At 45.1% G+C, this 22,040-nt stretch overlaps 1 protein-coding gene across 3 annotated transcripts; it reads right to left on the bottom strand.

The window, feature by feature from the left end:
- Positions 1-4,012: 4,012 nt before the first annotated feature.
- On the bottom strand, positions 4,013-21,594 carry ERLIN2 (ER lipid raft associated 2). Of its 3 annotated transcripts, none has more exons than XM_004428848.3 (12): positions 21,530-21,594; positions 20,163-20,284; positions 18,763-18,844; positions 17,342-17,388; positions 15,549-15,610; positions 15,270-15,395; positions 11,576-11,649; positions 11,367-11,425; positions 10,533-10,624; positions 9,608-9,697; positions 7,859-7,938; positions 4,013-7,443 (listed from the first exon to the last, which is right to left on the bottom strand). In XM_004428848.3, the coding sequence occupies exons 2-12, from the start codon at positions 20,267-20,269 to the stop codon at positions 7,243-7,245; spliced, it is 1,020 nt and encodes a 339-aa protein (XP_004428905.1). In that variant the 5' UTR covers positions 20,270-20,284; positions 21,530-21,594; the 3' UTR covers positions 4,013-7,242. The 3 variants fall into 3 exon arrangements, with proteins under 3 accessions (XP_004428905.1, XP_087274629.1, XP_087274630.1); XM_087418503.1 differs by lacking the exon at positions 21,530-21,594 and adding an exon at positions 20,751-21,487; XM_087418504.1 differs by lacking the exon at positions 21,530-21,594 and adding an exon at positions 20,902-21,485.
- Between the last annotated feature and the right edge of the window lie 446 nt (positions 21,595-22,040).

The raw sequence follows: 22,040 nt of genomic DNA, 5'->3' as shown, positions 1-22,040 counted from the left end.
CGGTCCCGCCCAGCTCACGGCGCTTGAGTGTGGCCCAATCGCCGCTCACCACTGAGTCGTCTCAGCCAATCGACGCCCGGGCGGGGCGGGGGCGGGGTCGCGGGTGGCCCCGCCCATCCGCGACGGCCATCTTGGGGAGGTTGACCGGCCCGCCGCGGGCGGTCTGGAGGGGTTGAGGGTGCTGCGGCCTCCTGGGTGGTCCGGGGCCGCCTGCGAGACCTCTCGTCCTGCCGCCTGAGCCGCCCGCGCCGCGGTCCCCGTCCTGACGCAAAAACGCGGCCTGTTCCCGGGGTTCTCTGCCGGTTCAAAATGCCTCACAAATTTGTGAGGGCCTTCAGAGCGCTGTGAACTGAGATTTCTGTGCGCGGGGACCAGGACTGGAAGCTGCTGGAGCGGGAGCCAGGGCTTTGCGTATCTCAGATGATTCTTGTGAGGAGCCGTTAAGAGATGTGAAAGAAAGCTCTTTCTAAAGAACACGGCATGATGACTTTCCTCTTCGTCATCCTTGGGACCAATGCTGTCCGGTAGAAAAATGATGAGATCCACATATGTAATTTAAAAATTTTAATAGACACATAAGAAGTAAAAAAAATGAATATTTTATTTAACCCAGTATATCTAAGGGTTCAACATGTAAAACTTCAAATGAGATACTTGAATTGTTTTTTATCGTACTTAGTGTCCACAATCCGTAGCATCGTTTTGATTTACAGCAGGCCTCAGTCGGTGCTTTCTATATTTCAAGTGGCAGTGGCCCCTGTGGCCAGTGCTACCTTATCAAGGAGCCCAAGCAGCTGTGGACAGTGCAGTGTGAGCTCAGTGCACGTTCAGTCCAGTCCTCCAGTCTCCTTCTGCCCAGCTCTGGGCAATGTGAAGGCCATTAACGTGATGAGCAGCCAGACAAACAATACAAAGGTTAACAGTAAAAGGCTAGATTTAATAGTCAGATGGTGAAAGAGTAGGTGCCGTGAACAAGCACAAAGAGATTAGTTTTGTTAAGGAAAGCTCTTTTGGCTGTACTGTTGAAAGATTCTCAAACATGAACTCAACTTAATGAAATGGGACGCTATTATGTTGGAGAAAGGGCTCAAGTTTTGTTCTCCAGGATGTCTCCAGGAGTGATTGTGCTCAAGTCTCTGGACTTGATAATTTCTACTCCTGACATAGTGGTAAAAATTAACAAACGACTAGAATAGCGCTTCATGGTGGGACTATAATAGATGTTTGCTGTAGGGATACAAAGTTGGAAGGCGCTAGCCAGCAGTCAGTGGTGGGAGGAACAAAGGGGATTAGTGACCGGATCATGGTGAAGGGGTGTGTAGAGGAAGGATTGGGTGAGCATGACATACTTAAAGTGATATGCTATTTGGAAAACATTTTTAAAACTATGAATACCTCATAGATCTAGGGGGTGTAAAATCCAGGTGATAGGTCCCTATGACAAGTAGGTGCATCTTCATTTTATCAGTCACGTCTCTTTGAATTACAAGGTCACCACCCCCACGGTGTATATATGTGTATGGCTCCCCAAAAGGCATCAGAAGAGCAATTTAAACTTTCAAGTCAATAAGGATAGTGGTGGTGGTCAGATTGGGTAGTGGTGGCATAGGACTGACACAAGTTGAATTTTGGTTTCATCACTAACCTGTGATCTTAGACAAGTTACTGAACTTCTCAGTTTTTTCATTGATAAAATTCAGTTAAGATCTCCTTCAGAGTTGCAGTAAGGATCAAGCAAGATAACATGTGTAACACACTTAGCAGAGGGCTGCCCCAAAGCAAGTGCAGGTGGTCAATGGATGTTAGTCCCCCCGACCCTGCTCACCCATTCAATCAACTCTTATTGTGGCGTTTCTCTGTAAAGGTACCTCAGAGGGGACCAAGATGAGTAAGATAGGCTTTACTGTGGATTCACTTCTAAGATGCTTTTCATCTCTAACATTCTAGATCTTTTGAAAACAGAAGTAAAGACAAAAAGTCATGGTGACCCCCGTCTCATTATTATTTCACATTTTCCAATTTCTTTACTTCTTAGCTTTGCTTTTGAATTAATTTTATTCCACTTTTTTCTCCTTATTTCTTTTTTTAGTTTCTTCTCTTCCTCTTCCTGGGACAGCAGCCATCTAATTTAACCTTTTATCCTTCCCTACTACCTAATCCTTGAAAAATGTGAGTCCAAAAATCACTTCATCACCAGTAATTTGTCTTTAAGTTGCTCCAATAGTTTGCAAGGACAAAGGGGAAAAGAGAATGATTAAAAAGCCAAATACATAGAGGAACAGATTTTACAAACAAAACTTAGTGTTCTTATTCACCATAAATGCCACTGAACTTTTAAAACATTCATCTCTGTAGTCTAAGGCCCTGAATTATGAGAAAAAATTTATGAATTTTAAAACTGTTTCCTTCTGAGCTTACTGTGACTCTTTAGGGGGATAAAAAAAGATAAAATAATAGAAAATTACTGTTGCCTGGTTACTTGGCTCTGAAAAGAAATGGAGAAATAATGCCACGTCCCAGTTTAAATGAGTTCAGGTAGAGTAGCTGTGACAGCAATCCCTCAGCAAACATGCTGTCACATCTGACTTTTGAAATGTCAGTGTAGATTCTAGAACCCGAGACCTGGAGCCCTTTAGAGATCACCTGATCTTTCATATAGAAAGAATGACATTTAAACCATCCCAAATAGCATAGCATCTCCCCAATTTCTGAAGACCATCAGAGAAGAAAATGTTATCCATGCTAATCCCCGGATTTATTTATATTCTACTTGCAGATATCTTCTCCCTTTTTCAAATTTTAGCCAGTCTTAAGTAAAATCTCTTAAAATACTCTATTCTGCAAGCTAATTTCCTCTTCTTTGGTCTCTGAGAAGCTACAGAACACCTGCTGACCATTATGCAACTTTTATAAATGAGAAGCTGTTCAGTTCCCCTTCTGCCTTTTCTGGGCTCAACCCATGAGCTTTATTTTTTTAAATTGGAGCCCAGAACTAGGCAATTCGTAACATGGTCAAACCAGCTGATTTTCTACCTACTACATTTCTGTAGAGGTCTGTGTTCTTCATATTGTGTTTGCTGCATAGCAATGCTGTTCCCTTCTTCCTCTGTGTGCTCTCCTATTTGTAATCTTGTTCTATGTTATCTCATCTGATGGTTTTCTACTTAGTGGTACCCACTTAATAGCTGTGTCCTTTCTAGCCTGTTTTTCCAGAGGATTTAAAATAAGTTATTTTGAACATTTATACATGCTAGGCACAGTGCTAACCCCTTCACGTGATTTCATTTAATGCACTCAACCCATTTTATAGATGAAGAAACTGAGGCTCAGAGAGGTTAAAGAATTTATTCAAGACCATATACCTCGGAAGTGGTAGAGCAGGGATTCAAATCCTGGCAGTCTAACTCCAGTAACTACATGCTTAACTTACCTATTCAATTCTAAGTTCATGTTGTTTGTGTAGTAGGCTCTCAAACCAATAGAGAAAGTTTGGGGGCACCATTAAAAAACCTTAGAAAGCCTGTGCTACGGTGGCCAGATTAAGCAAATAAAAATACAGGACAACCAGTGAAATGTGAATTTCATATAAATGAGTAATTTTTTAGTATGTCTCATGCAATATTTAGGACATATTTTTACTAAAAATTATTCATTGTTTATATGAAATCCACATTTCACTGGGCACCCTGTGTTTTATCTGGCAGTCCTAGGCTGGGCAGCTTTCCAGAGTAGAGACTGGGACTTTTTCACTGAATTGATATCAAAATGAGTTTTGGGTTAATTCAGAGGGAGTAGAATTGCAGTGGTGTATGGATTCTTAAAAATGATAAATCTCTGTAGCACCTCCCAAGAATTATACCATGTTCATAAATTACTTATTGTTTAATTTATGGAGATAGATATTCATCTGAATATATTTTTAGGGCGATCTTGTACGTAACTCACTAGGCAGGACGTTTTATTTCTTTATATCACCTACCCTAATATTAGCTATTTCACTTTAATAAAAAAGTAAATACAAAGACTCATTTTATTTAGCAAGACTGAAAATAAAACTAAGACATAAATTCACACCTTTAGTGTTGTCCAAAACAATTCTTCCAGCTATCAACCCAAAGCAATTAATGCAGCATATTATTTCTAGAGTAATTAATATAACAAGTATCATTTGTCAGTTACAAAGGGGGTCATTAAGCCCTCGGGGCTCTTTGAAAGTAGAATTAGTTTGACTATTCAATCACCAGCTTACACAAGAGCAGAAATAAAAAGGAATGGAAATACAAACACAAAATGACTATTACCTCTTTTATAAGGAAACAACAGAAACAGTGTCTAGAAAACCCTACTGAGTAGAACTAAAGAAGTGGTGGTTTCGTTCATAGACACAGAGTAGCCACTAGCCAAGATACATTTTTATTCTCAAACTTAGGTAAGTCAGTAAATGTGATGATCTTACTTTCACTATTTATTCTCTATAAGTGGTATCACTATTTACTCTAAGTGGTCAAGGTATCAGTGTTGAAAGATACATTGACCCATAGAAATTGCAACAGATCATTTATAAAACATCTACTGTTTTTGGATTAATATGTTGCTAAAATTCTTTCAGTGATTTTTTTTCCTCCCTCAACTTAATATGATCATAGATCCCTCCAAATTTATTTTAGTCATATAAAAATTATTAAACTTTGGCTTCCTTGCAAACATTCTTTCCTTATATTAAAAAAATATTAAAAACAGTACTGAATATGAATCACTTCTGCAAAGTTTAATGAGAAACATTCAACCAAGGTGATTTTTCCTTGGAAAATCCTACAAAAACTGAATTTTATAAACAGTTACTTATTTTGATAGAAGTTCCATTTATAAATAGCAGCCATGACTTTGCTGCCTACAAAATTGCAGGCTGTCACATTTTACATGTTTAGAATGCAAATGTTTTAAGATCAGATTTTGAGTAGGTGTTAAAGAAACAAAGTCACACAGACAGACTAGTTAGTTGTCCCGTGGTAAGGAAAGAGCTGACTTCCATGATTTTACTACTCAGGCAGGTACAGACAAACACTGGGTTTAAACTAATGGGTACTACGACATTTATATTTTTGTTTAAAGAGGAAGTGATACCAACATCGAGGGGGCAGGTGCAGCAGGACTTTACTGAGGCTCTTTTGTGGTCAGAGTGTGTCTAGTGCAAGGGAAAAGCTGTCAAAGGAGGTGAGCATTAGAGAGACTCTCAAGTTAAGAACCTGAGCAAACGTGCTATTAGGAGAGGCTGAGATATTCTTGCTCCTTATTCCATTGTAGTGAAGTAGTGTTTTCTGAGGCCTAGGTAGCAAGTCTCAGAGGGAGCAAATACATAAACCGGGGATGCTGGATGTCACATGTTGCTCCTGTCAAGTGACTGATGGCATTGAGATGGGAGGAGGGTGAATATATCTTAATAATGGATACCCTGTGTTAGTCTTGGGAGATGGACTGCCTTCTGCAAGGACTTCTGAGCACATGAAAATCCATCACTCCCAGGAACATCTGGCTGCCTGCACAAAGTGTGACCAGGACCAGGTTTGAGAATTCTAAGTCCCAGGAATTAGAATAGAGAAGGGCAACATTTGAATTAAGAGGATTTAACACTTTGTGTCTTCCTGGGCAGGCTGAATGCTCCACGAACTCCCGACAAGCCTGGTGCTACTCAGGAGCAAGCTGGCCTGAGTTCTGGGGCCATTTAATAAACCAGAAGTCAGGCCATGGGACCAAAAATGAGGCGGGGATCTGTGCCACAGAGTATCATTCACAGTTTCACTGAGGGAAGAGGGGTACAGTGGGAGTTTGGGGGTGGGGGCGATAGCTATTAACAAGGCCAAATCCTAAGGCAGAGCTTGTCATGGAGAACACCAATATGCTTGGAAGTAACTCCAGCTAGCGGCCCTCCATGGAACAATTTGGAACACAACTCCTAGGCTATACAGGCTGGACCCCCCCAACCCCAACTCCAGTTCCAGGATATAAGAAAACCTTTCTTTCATGTTTGCTCTCCCCTATCCTGAATCTCCCAGAGTGAGATTTTCCTAAGTAGTAATGAAAAAGAAAATATTTGAACGAATTTTGATGCAGCCATTCCAACCCAGGGACTTGGGCATGAACTCTGACTTGCACCCCCATAGCTGTCTCTGGAGGTTTAACATTCAGTCTGACTCCTGTGTGGCTGCCTGGAGCCCTGGACTTAAAAACACACACTACTTAGAGAATGGCCCCCCTTTTATCACTGTGTCAGACAAACTTCCAGCACAAGCCATTGGCACTGGGACAAGGAAATCTTCTGAATGTCCTTCTTCCTCCTCCAGAGGAGCTCTGCAATGTAGAATCTCCACAATAACCAGACATGTGATCTCAAGGAACTACATAGTTTGCCAAGCGGGAACCACAGTGGCTAACATATAATGATCCCGCTTCAGCAGCTAGTAAGACACTTGAGTTTGTTCTTGTCTTCTAGATGCTGAGTGGAACCAACGAACAGATTGAGAGGAAAAAAACCAGATCACAGAACAGGTGCAAAGTTTTAAAAAGAATTGTGTGGCGGTGACCAAAGCCTGACTCTGGAAACATAGTCAGAAACCACCACTCTTTAAGCCCTAGGGCAGGCGGGTAGTGGATAGAAAAGCTCGCAAACCTAGCACCAGTTCTTCCTTTTGAAGGCCCAAGGCAGCGCGCCTCTAAAACGACCCATGTGTGCACTGACAGAAACGCTAGGACACCCACACTCTCTGCGGCCGCTTCTCCGCGCTCTCCTGGCAAACGTACAAGGAAATATTTGCCCAGTTCTGCGCCTCGACCACAGACTTCTCCCACCTTGGAGGCAGGGACGAGAAAATTGGACATTTTCCCAAATAAGGGAAATCAAATCACCTGAAGGCAACACCCTGTATTTCTCCCGCTTCTTAAGACAGCATCCCTAATTAAGCCAGCTTCAAAGGGCTAAAATTAGTGCCTGGGGGTCAAAGGTCACGCCTATATTTACAAATCTTAACAGAAGTCATATAACCTACTTACCTGAATAAAACCTCAAATCATCAATCCCAGCCCTCCCTTCCCAGGAATGGGAATAGATTTAGGTCCATTTCTTCTTTTTTCACCACAGTACGTGGAAGAGAGTCAAAGAAGGTAGTGTGAGCGGGAGGGGCATCCTGGTTCATCGTTAAAAAATAAAGATCTCTAAGTGTCAGCTAAGGTTGTATAAAAAAAATTTCAATTCTCCTCAGTATCTGCCTCCAAGGACTCGTCTTCCAACACAAAACTCAGCTTGTCAGCCAGCCCCTCAAACTGCTTGCCCAGACTGCCTGCAGAGTCCACGAACATGTTAGGGATGTCCTTGCCAAAGTAAATCTTGCTGTTGGAAGCAATGGCCTTGTACTTCATCAGCTGCAGATACTCAGGGGTCAGCTTCAGCTGGAAGAGAAAAACGTAAAGACGACTGAGGTGCAGGCAGATTAGAGAAAAGTTTGGGTGGCATCCTTTCACTTTCCACATGGAGAGGATCTCTGTCAAAGAAATATGCCCTCTCTACTTCTGGTCTCACGGTTACAGTAGCAACAGGGTAACCACTTCTCTAAGAGAAAGTAATCTCAGATCTTCAAGGCCAGAGCTGCAAGAGTTTTAGGATTTCCATGTTTAGCACAAAAATTAAACTTGAATCAAGGCACTGCTAAGTAAAAGAAGTCCCTATCCCACCCAGCACAGGAGTCATCACTTCCGGCCGTGCAGGGCTCTGGGTGGTGGTGGTCACCCAACAGTGGGAACTCGCAGACAACAGAAGCCCAGCCCCACATACACCTCCTCTTCCCCAGGCGCCCCGGGCCTTTACCTTGTTTGCTTCGGCTATTTTCATAGCTGTGTAGCACTCAGCATCCGCCTTTGCCTTCTCCCGGGCCAGAAACGCAGCATCTGAGGGGAAGAATGCAGGGAGCTGAAGTGCAGAGGCCATTAGAAGACTGTGCCTGGCCCCCGTCCCTTTCCCCGACTGCCTCTGTGATCTCGGGGAGATTGCTGTTTTTTCTCTGTGCTTTGGTTTCCTCATCTGTGAAATGGGAAAAAGGCATTTTTTCCCATTTCACAGGTTGTTGTGAAAACCAACCAAGATGAAGGAGTGCTTTGAAAGGACCTCCCTGTGGTGGGCACTAGTTATGGGAAAGTCCGCTGCTGTGCCCGACAACATCTTTGACAGCATTATCGAGAAAAGCGCTGCTGCCCAGGGACAATTCCTGCTGCCACACGCCGCCTCCTTTTGTAGCTCCACGCCTGGGAAGAGAGGTGTGGACCCCTGCCTCCACCTCATCCCTCCTGTGCTACGCAGCAAAAGCAAGGGAAGCCCAAAGAAGGCTCTGAATACAGCTAGAGATGGGTCCCTCCTAGAACCGAATACCATAAACATAAAATAGTTCAGCCCCTCTCCAACTTCATTTCTCTTTTTCCATCAATCATTTCAAAAAGGTTGTAATTAACAGTGGTTAAGATGGCCCAGCTCTAAGAGAATTACACGCCATGGTCCAGACTAACACCTGTCTGGATTAAGACCTATTTAAACCTCCATGATGCAAGCAATACACTTCCTTAATCTGCCGAGACTAGCTTTCTGTCAAGCTGATGCACAACTGTTGATATTTACTCCCTTGCCTTGGGAATACGGCCGGCCTCACGTGAGTAATATTTGTAGCAAAAAGCCAGGGAAGAAAGGTCACTCTGTGGTGGGTTCTCACTGCACACCCTCAGCATGACCCCAGGTGGAAGGAGCCTGCAGTCGGGCTGGGGCGCTAGCTGCATGCTGCCGTCTCAATTGGCCTTAGCACCTGACATGTATTTATAAGCAATAAAAGTGTTGTTTTGCTAAAAGCTCCCTAAGGAGGAGCCGCTGATCTGTAAAATCCTAATTGGCTCCTCAATGGGCCCCTGCAAAGCCCAACAGGCCCCATAATGAGTATAACTGGACATAGCACTTTGCAGCCTGAAGCTGGGCCTTGAGGCCCCATTTCTGTCCTAGAATTTGCTTGATATAAGGCACCAAATGAAGGAAAAGGTGGGTGGTGGGAATGAGGTGAGGGCTGAGGGGCAGGGAACTGAAGGGGAATGATATTCAGAAAAGCCAGCAAAGAAAACACTTCTCTCCAGCTCCAGTGTTGTTGGTGCTGAAAAGGTGTCTTCTTCATGCTTGGCTTAGTATCTGCAGGGACCCTGAGAGTTCAGGTGCTCCCCGACTTCCGAGGAGGGGTAGGTAAGGCAGGAGGAGAGAGCTGTGGATCTGGCCTCGATGCTCAGTTACTTCCAACGCCAGACTGTGAGCCCAGGATGGCTGGAACTGTGTGACTGCCCTCGTCTTATGCCCAAGGGCACCCAACCAACATTTGCTGAATGAATGAATGCCCTCTGAGGTGGAAAACTGATGGCAGCCTGGCCCAGATCTCCCCAAAACTTGAGTCAAAGCACAGAGAAAAAGTGATGTTCCAAAGAAATCATGACATCTTAGAACAGATAATAAAGAGCAAAAGATATGACTCTCCCACTTCCTTGCTACAAAGTGGGGTTTGAGGAAGCTCAGGCATTTTTCACTTCTGCTCACCTTCAATTTCTGAAATCTTCTTCTCAGTCTCCTTCTCCATCACCTTCTGCCCATAGGTGATTTCTGCAACCTGAGCCACTTTTTCTGCCTCTATATTAGTGAAGTTGAGGAAAGGCTTAGAGCTCTGATATTTTGAAAGTTTGAATAAATTTGACCTTTCACCTGATCTGAGTCCCTGATGCATGAGAGCTCAGATGGAGAGCCACTGGCTCCAGAGGGCAGCCCTGACGGCACACACGGGCAGAGACAGAATGCACAGTGAGCACAAACCACGAGATCGGCACAACACAGTGACTGGGCAGAGCTGTGCCCGGGGGGCGGAGAGTCATTCCTCAGGGGAAAGCGAGGAACAAGCCCTAACCTCTCCCCTAAGTCACAAGGGTGTTTCTCCCAAAGGAATATTGTAAGGACTAAGGTACTCTCTAAAAACTGTCTTCCTGCCACTTTGCTTTAGGAAGTAGTCCAGTTTGTTGGTGATGAATCCCTGGACTGGAAACCCGGTTCCACCACTTACTTGCCACATGACCTTGGGCACGTCATTTAACTTCTCTGTGCGTCAGCTCAGTAAAATGAGGTTGACGGTAGTGCCCACCTCACCTGCTGGTTGTGAGGTTTGAGAGAATTCGAATGTAAGTGCTTAGAAAAGCACATGGCTCGTTAGTGCTCAGTAAGTGTTAGCCATTATTATTATTGTGAATTAACAGGAAAGGCTCCTTTCATTTAAGAGATATGTGGAAACTCAAAGCTCATTGCCCCTGGCCATGACCTGACAACTTCAGCTTGGCTTCTGGGAGTATGAATGCCCCTCCTGCGTGTGGCAAGGGACTGGAGGACCACGTGGTCTAACCCTGCCTGAGGCTTCCTCGCTTCTTCCCATCATCTCCACCCTTCTGCCCTGAAACGGATCACAGAACCGCATGCAGACCAATGAGGGCCTTCTTCCGCTCCGTCTCAGCTTCCTTCTCCACCACCTTCTGTTTCTGGGCTGCAATGAGCAACTTTGTCTTCTCGCTTTCCCTGAAGGGGAAAAAAGTGTGCAGCCGTGAGGCAGCTGTGGAAAAGCTTCTGAGGAACTTCACTGTCCCCTGGAGAAGCCACACTCTTCGGCCAAGGAGAGGCAAACTATGATTTCTTTTTTTTTTTCTGAGGAAGACTGGCCCTGAGCTAACATCTGTGTCCATTTTCCTCTACTTTATATGGGACGCCGCCACAGCATGGCTCGACAAGCAGTGCGTCGGTGCGCGCCTGGGATCCAAACTGGCGAACCCCGGGCCGCTGCAGCGGAGAACGCACACTTAACCACTTGCGCCACCGGGCTGGCCCCCAAACTATGATTTCTTACTCTCTCCTGGAAGGCTGTTCAATGTCCCAGGGAAAGATGGATCTGCTGCAGACAGTAATATGGCTCTCCTTTTCCTCCAAAATAACTCATTTGTGGGAAATAATGCATAATTTTCTTTAGTAAAATGCACCTGCCTGCCCACTTAATCGTCTTTCCCTCCTATCTCTTTGGCATGAGCCGTGAAGCACAACCAAGGCCCCGTGGCCCTTTAAAAGCATCCCGGCTTGAAAGGGCTTCTCCTGTGCCTCTCAATCAAGTTACAGAACCCAGGTGACTGTCCTGACACGCCTGCTCCGTCTTACAGTGCGCTGGGCTGTAACAGATACTCAAGAAGGGGAATGAAAGCAGGGTACAGCTCCTGCTACCTCTGGGGTGGGAGGGAGTGGGGGGTAAGGCTTAGGCAGAGGGGACACTCACATCAACTCGTAGTTTCTGCGGATTGCCTCAGGTATATTGGGCTTTGTCACCCGCACGGCCTGGGGAAGGATAAAAATAGCACCTGAAGGGAAGGGGAGGGTGGTGAGGGACATAAGCAGCTCCCACTGTTTCTTGATTTTCCCACACAAAAAGGACATCCCTTGGAAGAGGGCTGTGCCAGGGGGTGCTCTCTCTGTGGCAATGCTTACTTGGATGACCAGCCCAGGGGCCATGGAGGTCAGGTCCTGTTGCAAAGCCAGTTTGAGATTTTCATCAATCTGATCTGGAATCAAGAAAGACAGAAAAAGGAGTTGTTAAACTTTTTAGGCAGGGTAGAGGGAAGTATGGGGGTAGAACTCAAGCAAAGACACCAGCTCAAGAATGCACCAAAGGTCTTCCCAAGGTAGTATGCTTCTCAGAGCCCAGAGATGGAAAGAGGCCCTGCAAGTCTTCCGGAGCACATGCCTACGTGGTCCCTCTGCACAGGCCGGCCGTCTGAGTGTCCTTTTCCTGTGGCCTCAAGATAAAGTCATCTAGGTTGTTGAAAATATCAACCTTGCCCAAAAGGGAACTGAGCTTTAAAAAGAAAAAGAACAATTCCAGCACATTTCTTGAGTCAGGCCTTTTCCCAGACAACAGCAGCAAAAGAGAAGGCAGGCACCCAGTTTTCATGAAGGAAGGTGGAATGGCTACGTTAGGTATTTTGAAAAGAGCCAAGCTCATTCAATCTAGTAATTTTAGAAGTTTCTAAAAGAAAAAGAGACTCTGACGTCAAGGAAAGCCCCAAGGAAGACTATTTCCATTAGGAACTCCATCAAATAACACAAGGGGAAAAGGAAAATTTACAGTTCTGGAAATGAGCCCAAGTCTTTGATGTGTTGTTTGCTTTGGTTCTGATTCCTTGGTCTGGAATTCACATGTGAGATGTTTCAAGGACAAGTGTGGGAAGAGCTGTAACTGATTCCCCCTCTAGCTGGGACCCCAGAACAGCAGCACCCAGGCTGCCTTCTCTTCCCTGCCCCGAGATCCTCACTAAGATCCTGAGAAAAAGACTCCACAAGACTAGGCTGAATGTCTAAACTGAATCATCTCCCTTACTGTTAGCTGCCACCTGCTTCAGCGGCCATTCTTGGTCACCTGTGCCCAAGACTTGAGGCATACCTTTCACAGACACCCAAACCGAGGTCCCTGGAGGTTCAGTGATGTGCTCAAGCTAGTTAGCAGCCAGAATAATGAACTTGTTTAATAACTATGCTTTGACTGTTATGGTTTAAAACAGGACTTTCTTCAACTTTTGTATCAGTGAGCAAGGGATTTTAATGTTTCTACATATTGGATATGCTCTCACAAGCCTCTTAGCATCGAGGAAGAAATGCCCATAAAGGCAGCACCTCACGCCTGATATGGGTCTAATGATGTGACAGCTGGAGATAAACACTACATTTCATATTTTCTATTTATTTATTTTTTTGCAGGGAAAGATTTGCCCTGAGCTAACATCTGTGGCCAATCTTCTTCTTTTTTTTCTTTTTCCCCTCCCCAAGCCCCAGGACATAGTTGTATATCTAGTTGTAAGTCGTTCTGGTTCTTCTACGTGAGCTGCTGCCACAGCATGGCAACTGACAGACGGGTGGTATGGTGTGGAGACTGGAAAGGGAACCAGAGCCAGGGAAGCTGTGAGCGCCAAACTTTAACCACTAGGCCATCAGGGCTGGTTCTCATGTTTTCTGTTTTAACTAGGATACCAATCAAACTTTAAGTGAGATGGCCGGTACCCTCTGTAAGTTAATAATAACACAGTCATTTATCAGACCAAATTATATCTGAGTCAAGGTGAAAACTGGTGGCCCTGGGCTCGTAACTTTCCAGGAAAATCTGGAAGAAATATTTTGCAAGGTGGTTTATTACCAAAGTAATACTGGTAATAAGTTATTTATATGTACAGTCATGCTGATAAATGCTCATGAAGTTATATTACTAAGTAAACACAAAGAGGTCCTTCAGTTAAACTTCTGAACAAGTGTTAGATAATATTTTTACAAGATGGACAAAAAGGATGCATCAGAGTAAGCAGTGATGAGAATTATGTGGTCATGTTTAAAGTCAGGGCTATGAGTTCCGAGAGGAGGGAACTAGAGAAAAACCTTCGTTGGTCCAGGGACACGATTAGAGATGTGAGTTTCTCTTTTATGGATGAAAATAGATTCTAAACAAAACAGTGCTTGCCAGCAAGACTGAACTTTAAAAAGAAAGAGATTTCAAAGCAAATACATTTTCCCAGCTCCTCTGTACAAGAAACTATACTTTACTAAGCTACCAAGTTTGTTTCTAAGACAGTAAGAAGTTTTCTAATGCAAAACAATTTCACGTTTTAATTTTCTCTTCGTGGAAATTAGAGATCCTTTGTCTTTTGTTGTTTCAGATGCTTTGAAATGTTCATTTAATGGGCCAAGTCCTAAAACAATGGCTAGAGAGAAAACTAATGATATTTTATAAAATTCTATCAGTTTGAGGTAAAAAAAAAAATCAATAGCAAATCTACCAAATTTTTCTTAAAAGCACACTGAATCCAAACCCAATAAAAGAATCCAAATCCTATAAAGCAAATTTAGATATAATTTTCTACTGCAGAAAAATTAAAAGTGATTCTGATGGTTTCCCAAATCTGAAACACAGTGCTAAGGCTGTTGGCTTAATTAGGATCATTGGCAATGCCAAGACAGGCCTTCTGTCTGCTCTACAAAATGCTCTCACTCAGGGTCCTTTTTATGAAGATTCCTGGGAAAAATCATTTTCCAGTCCTAGAATCAATAACAGCTGTACAAATGGTTGAAAAATCCATTTACTTTTAGCACAGGCTACTAGAAAATGTCTAGCAGAAGTTTAAACAGAACACTTTACCACAAAGGAGCTGTAACAATTACTGAAACGTTTCCTTCCCTTGCTGCTGATGTTGGGCTGTGTTTACTCTGACCAGGGTAAAACGACAAAAAGTGTCTATGTCAGCACGTGTATCCTTTTTGTTTCAAGCGTTTTCCTATTCATCTCTACAGGTATAGGGTAAAATCAGAAAACCAAAACCCACAAAGGTCCCAGGAACGGTAGGCAGCGATGGTCCTTGTCCCACTTCCAGAACTAAACATGAGCCCTACCATCCTCATCACCTTTTTGTTTTTTTCAGTGAGGAAGATCGGCCCTGAGCTAACATCTATTGCCAATCTTCCTCTATTTGTTTGAGGAAGATTGCTGCTGAGATAACATCTGTGCCGATCTTGCTCTACCTTGCATGTGGGACGCTGCCATAGCATGGCTTAAGGAGTAGTGTGTAGGTCCACACCTGGGATCGGACCCTGTGAACCCTGGGTCACCGAAGTGGAGTGTGCGAACTTAACCACTAGGCAACCAGGCCGGCCCCCTCATCACCTTTTCCTTGGTGCCTGTCACTCAGTGTGGCATGGTAGAAAGCACACTCAGGTGAGAGCCAGGAGAGGATGGTTCTAGCTTCAGCTCTGCTATCAACCAGCCATGCAACTTTCTCTCTTTCCGCCTCAGTACCCTGTCCTAAAATGAGGATGTTGGGCTGGATAATCTCTAAGGTGCTTCTAGAACTGACCCTGTCTTCGTTACAGAATGGGGAACACACTTCCACTCCAGTCCTCTGATTCAGGCCAGGAGTCCTCTACTCTACTGTCATTCCTGTGCCCAGAGCTCAACCACATTCACCATCTTCTTCCATCGTCATCAGCACTTTCTAGGAATGCTCTGTGACCAGTTCCTGAGCACTGGATTCTTTAACACTCGCTGCCCATTGGTCCCCATCCTACCCCGTGGGTGGCTCAGAACCAGGCAGTGGGGGGCAGCAGGGCTGCTGAGGCATGCTCTGATGAGAAGAGACTTTCTTACCAAAGAGCTCAATGTAGACCTCTTGAAGCGTGTGTACACTGCAGAACTGGTTCAGTTCGTGGTGGATCTTGTTGAAGATGAGGGCCTTGTCGTAGTCGGCAGTGTAGTTCTTCACTATATCATACACTGGAGGGCAGGAGAGATTTCAGAATAAGAAAAGGCAGGACTCAAAACTTTCTCAGACCCGGCAGTTCTCCCATTCTAAGGCGCTGCGAAAGACATGGGGGTGGCGTGCTGGGGAGAGTAAGCTGGTGGGGAGGGTAAACTGGAAAAACGTACCTGCATTCGGGACCAGGAAGTTCACCACTTCAATTCTGTCAAAGTAGATCATCACACCACCACTATTGGAGGAAGAATGGACAAAGAAGTCACTAATCAGCTCTGGAATATAGCGCAGTATCCTAGGTGATGGCATAAGACGTGTGACTTGGCAGAAAAGGAGCAGAGTTCATGGGAGGTCAGAAGGCACGTTGGATCTCCAAGTAGGAGATCTTCGGAACTTATAGCAAGAATACAATCTCCCCAGAAATCACACTCCTAAAATTATCTCCACAAACAATAAAGTGAAACTTTTATGGTGCCAGTAAGAAATAAGTTCCTATCTTCTGAATCCACAATGCCTGTGATTAAAGCAATCAACTGAAGGGAAAAGACTAAAGACCGTCAAGTTCTCAGAAGTTAAAAGGTCACCATGGAATTCTGTGCTCACTGCTTCTCACTTTATCTTCACCATCTCGTTAGTTCAGACTTCCCTCTCCCCTCAAATATTCACTATAAAAAAATTTCAAACATACAGAAAAGTTGAAAGAATAGTACAACTAACACCCACATACCAAGACCTACATTTAAGAACTGTTAACATTTTACCTTGAGTGATCTACTTATTTTTCGCTGAACATTTCAAAGTAAGTTGCAGTCATATTTTACCCCTTAACGTGAATGAGTAATCATCTAAGAATAATGACATTCTCCTATGTAGGCACAAAACCATTCCCAAACCTAAGAAAATTAGCCATAATTCTTTAACTTCATCCAACGCTCAGTCCTTATTCCAATTTCCCCAATAGTTCCCGTTATGGACTGAATTGTGTGCCCTCCAAAATCCCTGTGCTGAAACTCTAACCCCCAATATGACTATTTTTGGAGATAGGGCCTTTAAGGAGGTAATTATGGTTCAATGAGGTCATAAGGGTGGGGCCCTAATCCAACTGGGCTGGTAAAGGAAAAGACACCAGAGAGCTCTTTCTCTTCACACGCACACGCGCAGAGGAAAGGCCATGTGAGGACACAGTCAGGCAGCCATCTGCAAGCCAGGAAGAGAGGCTTCACTAGAAACTAACCCTGCTGGCACCGTGATCTTGGACTGTAAGGTTCTAGAACTGTGAGAAAATAAATGCTGTTTAAGCCACCCAGCCTGTGGTATTCTGTGATGGCAGCCGAAGCTGCCTAACACAGTTCCCATAATGTCCTTAGAGCTGTTATTTTTGAACCAGGTTCTAACCAAGGTTCACTATTGCATTTGTTTATGTCTTTTAAGACCCCTTTTCAAGCCAACACTCCTCCAAATATGACTTTGTGATGAGACCCGGCCAGTTCTCCTGGGGGCTGTCGCAATTCTGGATTTGTCCGAATGTTTCCTCGTGCTGGTGTTTACCTTGTTACTCTATGCCAGTTCAGACCTTCTTCATGTTACAATCGGAGCACGACACTGGTGTTCTCTTTGGATTTCCTGCCCCTAAGGTCTCCCCTTACCTTTATGACATTCTCCATAGTTACTTATGCTCAAGTTAACTTTCTCTATCAAGTCATTATATGCTAAAAGCCTTTAGTGGATCCTTACACACAACAGAAAAAGTCCAAACTTCTAATCATGGCATTCAAGGCTCTCCCAGACCTGTCTACCTTCTGTGACTTCCTCTACTGCAGGCACTTCAGAACGTAGCTGGGCAGGGGGGCAGAGAACTTAGTAAAACCACCAAGAAGGGAGGCCTCCCTTTTCACTTGCTCTTACTGCAGGCAGCCAGATAGCCCTTCCTCTCATTTGGCTTACCAGCTTTATTCTGGCACCTTACCTAGTCCCACAAGGTACGTTCTTCACCTCATCTGTCTGCAGGGTGGTCTGGAAACAGGAGACATAAAATGCTGTAAGACGGGCAGTGACAAACAAAGGAACTTATTTTTGGAATCCCAAACGGCCTTGTCCTTGAACACTTACTTGGCTTAAGCTTTGCTTCGGTTAGACAGGAATATCCCACCCAATGCTCCTTACTCACAGGGTGCGAGACTAAACCAAGGGAAGGGACCTACCCCGGCCTCACTGTAAGTGAACCACCACATGAACGAGCTGAGTAATAACAGTGTCGTGAAAAAGACCTTGGATTAGGAGTCCTAAGACCTGTGTTTACTTCTACTTCTTCCATCTATTAGTCTTGAAACAGTGAATTCTTTATTTAACCTGTCTCAGCCTATAACCCCTGCTCAGCCCATTCTCAGGATTACTGAGACTCAGGTGAGATACTGCACATGAATGCACTGTGAAAACCATAAAATGCTGATGAGGTATCCCAGCACATCTCCCCGGGTCAGTGTAAAAGTCATTCTCGACATCTTCTTATTCCTCTTAACTGGACACACTTCAAAGGTGGCTAGTCTAACTAAGCCAGGCTTTAGATCTGTCATAACTCATCCTATTCCTATTTTAGATGTCATTTCCCTTCACCAAGTTCAACTTTCCTCTTCTTCCCCCTAAATTAAGTTCTCATCTCTGAAGTTCAAATAAGAACCAGCAAAATTACCATGTTTTATTTCCATCTATCTTGGTAGCCTGATTTAAACCACACAGACACACACACCCTACTTTTTCTCCTATATATTCATTTATTTTATTTATTTATTTATTTATTTTTTGTGAGGAAGATCAGCCCTGAGCTAACATCCATGCCAATCCTCCTCTTTTTGATGAGGAAGACCAGCCCTGGGCTAACATCTATTGCCAATCCTCCTCCTTTTTTTTCCCCAAAGCCCCAGTAGATAGTTGTATGTCACAGTTGCACATCCTTCTAGTTGCTGTATATGGGACGCCACCTCAGCATGGCCAGAGAAGCGGTGTGTCGGTGTGCGGCCGGGATCTGAACCCGGGCCGCCAGTAGCGGAGCACCTGCACTTAACCGCTAAGCCACGGGGCCAGCCCATCTCCTATATATTCAGAACAGATTCTTCCCTGGCTTTGTCTTGAAGTGAAGAAATAATGCCCAACTGGGGCTGATGGGCCAAGGAAATGACCCCATTCAGCTAGTTCAACAATCAAGCTCCAGAGTAAATGGCTCGTGGAGCCTCATTCTTTCTATATATATATACATATATAAATAAAACTGACTCTTAAATGATTCCTTGAAAAGGTATTATACTCATCCAATAGCTAAATTCCAAATCATGCATTAGTCAGCACCCCAAATCTGCAGTCGTCCATCCATACCACACAAGCCAAGTATACCTGCACAGACTTATATGATGTGATGAAAGGGAGCATGAGATGGAAACCAGGGCCGCTGGTGGAAGTCAGCAGGGCACCGCCTCTGCAGAGGAGGAAGAGAGAGGCAGGTTCAGTTTAGCAAGAGGTATCTATTACAGCAATATGGTTTCGGCCAACTTTCTCTTCAGCCCCACAAACGTTTAATATAGAGTGACATGTGTCAGAGCCACATCCACTGATCCCTTTCTTCCTCTTGGCTCAACTGTAATATTCTAGGAAGCCTGATGGTAAAACATAAAACCATTATTCACGCTTTTGCAGTGAGAAAGATAGGCACACAGGTTAAGTGGAATAAAGACAGCAGAATCCCTGGCTGTACTTCAGATAAGAGAGGAAGTCTGTTTTATTTTGTCATATCCCTTGAGTTTGTGGGAATCCATTAGGGCAGTTAAATGCAGTAATACCGCCATCAATTAACTGCACTAATGTTGGAGTCCAGTGACATGAACAACCAAAAGAATAATTTTAAGTATGCTTTATAAATCATTTTAATATATTTTTTTGGCAGGAGAGTTATCTTTTAATCAAGTTATATGTAAATAATAACAAAATTAAAAGCCTTTTTTGGGGACATAAAAGCAGGTGGTGGGGAGAAATAATTAAAGTAGAGAGGGAAACTCGATCAGACATTTAGAACTTGCTATTGGAAATCTAGAAATAAGCATCATAGGGCACATACACGAAGGGGTTCATAAAGGCTAAAGCAACAACTTGGTTATGGAGGTTACTAAAAGGAAAGCACCCCAAGATTTATAAGTGCTTCTTCGCTTTACATTATGAAGTTGAAGATACATTTTTTTTTTAAAAAGAGCAATAAAATAAACAGTGACATAATGGGCTCCATTATTGTAAGAACCACTATCCTCAGGCTTGCCTTAATTAATATAAATAAACCTGCAGGCTCTTTCACATTTCCTGAAATGTTAATTTTAAACAGTAGGTTCAAATTAGCACAGCAGGCTAGCTCCTCAAGTTGCCATCAAGAACTGGTACTCATCAGAGGTAACCTTGTGGCACCAAGATGCCCAAAGGGATGTAGGAGAAAACAATGTTTCAGAGATGATCTGCAAGGAGCACTGGTTTCCTTTAGGTTTTGTCTCTACATATCTATACACATTTATCAATCACCATCCATGGCACCAACTTAAGACTACTAAATTGTATATTTACAACTATATATGCGTATATATGTATGTGTGTGTATTCCCCTCCCCATGGTCACTGACACAAAAGCTCAATCTAAAAGACTCCCCTATTCAACAAAATATAAACACAGATATCCAGCAGAATCTGCTAGACAGTGATTAGGAAGGAGAGTCATGTAAGAGGAAGTTGCAAGTTTCTCCCTGTCTCTGCCTTACCTGTAATACACCCCAATATGTCCCTCTTCTATCTTGTGCACAGCTGAGAAGAGAGATGCACAAAAGAAGCTGGCAGCCACAGCCGCAATTGCTCCCAACTGAGCCATCAGTGAACCTTTATCCTAGGAAAAAGATACGGGAAAATGTGTGTGGTCTGACGCAGGAGACAAGCTATGACAGCAAGAGCACCTCACCAAGCTGAGCTCCCTCAAAGTGGCTCTTATCCAGCCTGCTATAGTATCAACACATGGCTAGGTCTACAACTCTCTTCAAACCTTGTTCTCAGTCAACATTCCCATTCCTTAACTGTAGAATTATATTCCCACCTCTTGAAAAGGCAGTGGCTCCAGCCGTGGCCCGAGGAACCCGTGCTAATTGGGCAGCGTTCAGAACACAGCCTTCCCTTCCTGTGAACACGCACGTGCTGTCACTAGAGCCACTCATACTAGTAAAAGGGAAGAGAGGCAGCTGCAGTATGTTGGCCCAAATTACAGAGGATGTCAGATGACCGGCAGTTGTGGCTATGTAATTCTGGTCAGAGCCTCCCAGTCCTAATTGCCCACCATTTCAAAGGAAACCATTATTTACTCCTTTCAGATGCTGGAGCGACAGAGACAGCATGCGAGCAGAGGTCCAAGGTGGGATTCTTTGGCCTGTCATCCACCTTTCCAGTTATTCCTTTGGCCCTTCACGGGACAGGGTTCTGAACAAGACTGAAGACACACTCCCTCCCATATACCTGACACTTTGCCCCTGACAGGTCCCAACTCCATGGTTAGAGAAAGGGGGTTCCCCAAGCTGGGAGGACTCTGGGCTCCTGGGACAACTGCGTTCAGGCACCAGGATGCGAAAGAGTTGGCATCTAGACTCATTTTCCGAACACTGAATGATCTGGAAACCCTATGGTAACGGGCAGCAGAAGGCAGTCAGGCGTGCGCGGCCCACCCGCGCAGAGCGTGGGTTCTGCCGCCCGGGTCCAACATAGCTCGGGCGCGGACACCCGCGAGGCGCTTATTTTACGGTGGCGGCCTCCTGCTACCGATCTGCAGCCGCATCCTTTCCGCAACAGCTCTTCCCTCCCGAGGTCACCCCGCCCCACCTCGCGCCCCTTCCCTGCCCTCTTCCGAGAGAGGGTCGCGCGTCCCACACGCCCTGGGGAGGGGCTGGGCTCCGAGAGCCTCCGCTCGGTCCCGCCTGCGGGATCGCGGGAAGGGACGGGACAGAGAAGCGTCGCGTTCTCGCTCCTGGAGTGGGCCGGCTGAGGGAGCGAGGCTGCTGGGGCGGGGGCCCGGGGGAACCGCTCATCGGCTCCGGCCGACAGCCGCAACTAGGCCCAGCGCGCCCACTAAGGGGCGGGGGCCGCGTACCAGGCTGTCCCTCCAGGCGCTCCGTACTCGTCCGACCTCCTGTGCAACCGCAGAAACCGCCACACCCCTCGACACGCTACTTCCTTCCGGACCCGTCGCTCTGATGACGCCATTAGTCCACGCGAGAGGATCACACTCCCTGCCCAGTTCTTCGCCCCGCCCTCGCGCTCCGAGTGGTCAGTGTCCGCGGGTGGCCGCCAGGGGGTGCCCGCGGCTCGGTCTGGGCGGTCAACGCTGCGCTCTGGGATTTCAGGGCTGGGGTGCGCGGAGCGCGTGGAGGGTGACCGCGGGTGCTGAGACCGAGGGTGTCACTTTCCGAGATTTTGACTTTGGAGTTTGCTGAGGAGGCCCCTCCGCATTAGGCCAAGCCTGTTTTTTTTTTTTTTTTCCCGGAGCAGGTCCCAGCGAGTTGCAACCATTCTAGCCCTGTGCTCGCAGGATCTTTGAAATGTGCAGATTAGCACCATTACGTCGCTAATCAACAGTCGCTGCTTTGAATTGCCTTTTTGCT

The sequence above is a fragment of the Ceratotherium simum genome, chromosome 28 (genome assembly GCF_057802395.1).
Source record: "Ceratotherium simum simum isolate JZ-2026a chromosome 28, ASM5780239v1, whole genome shotgun sequence".
Taxonomy (NCBI): domain Eukaryota; kingdom Metazoa; phylum Chordata; class Mammalia; order Perissodactyla; family Rhinocerotidae; genus Ceratotherium; species Ceratotherium simum.
This window is presented reverse-complemented; position numbering and strand designations above follow the sequence as displayed.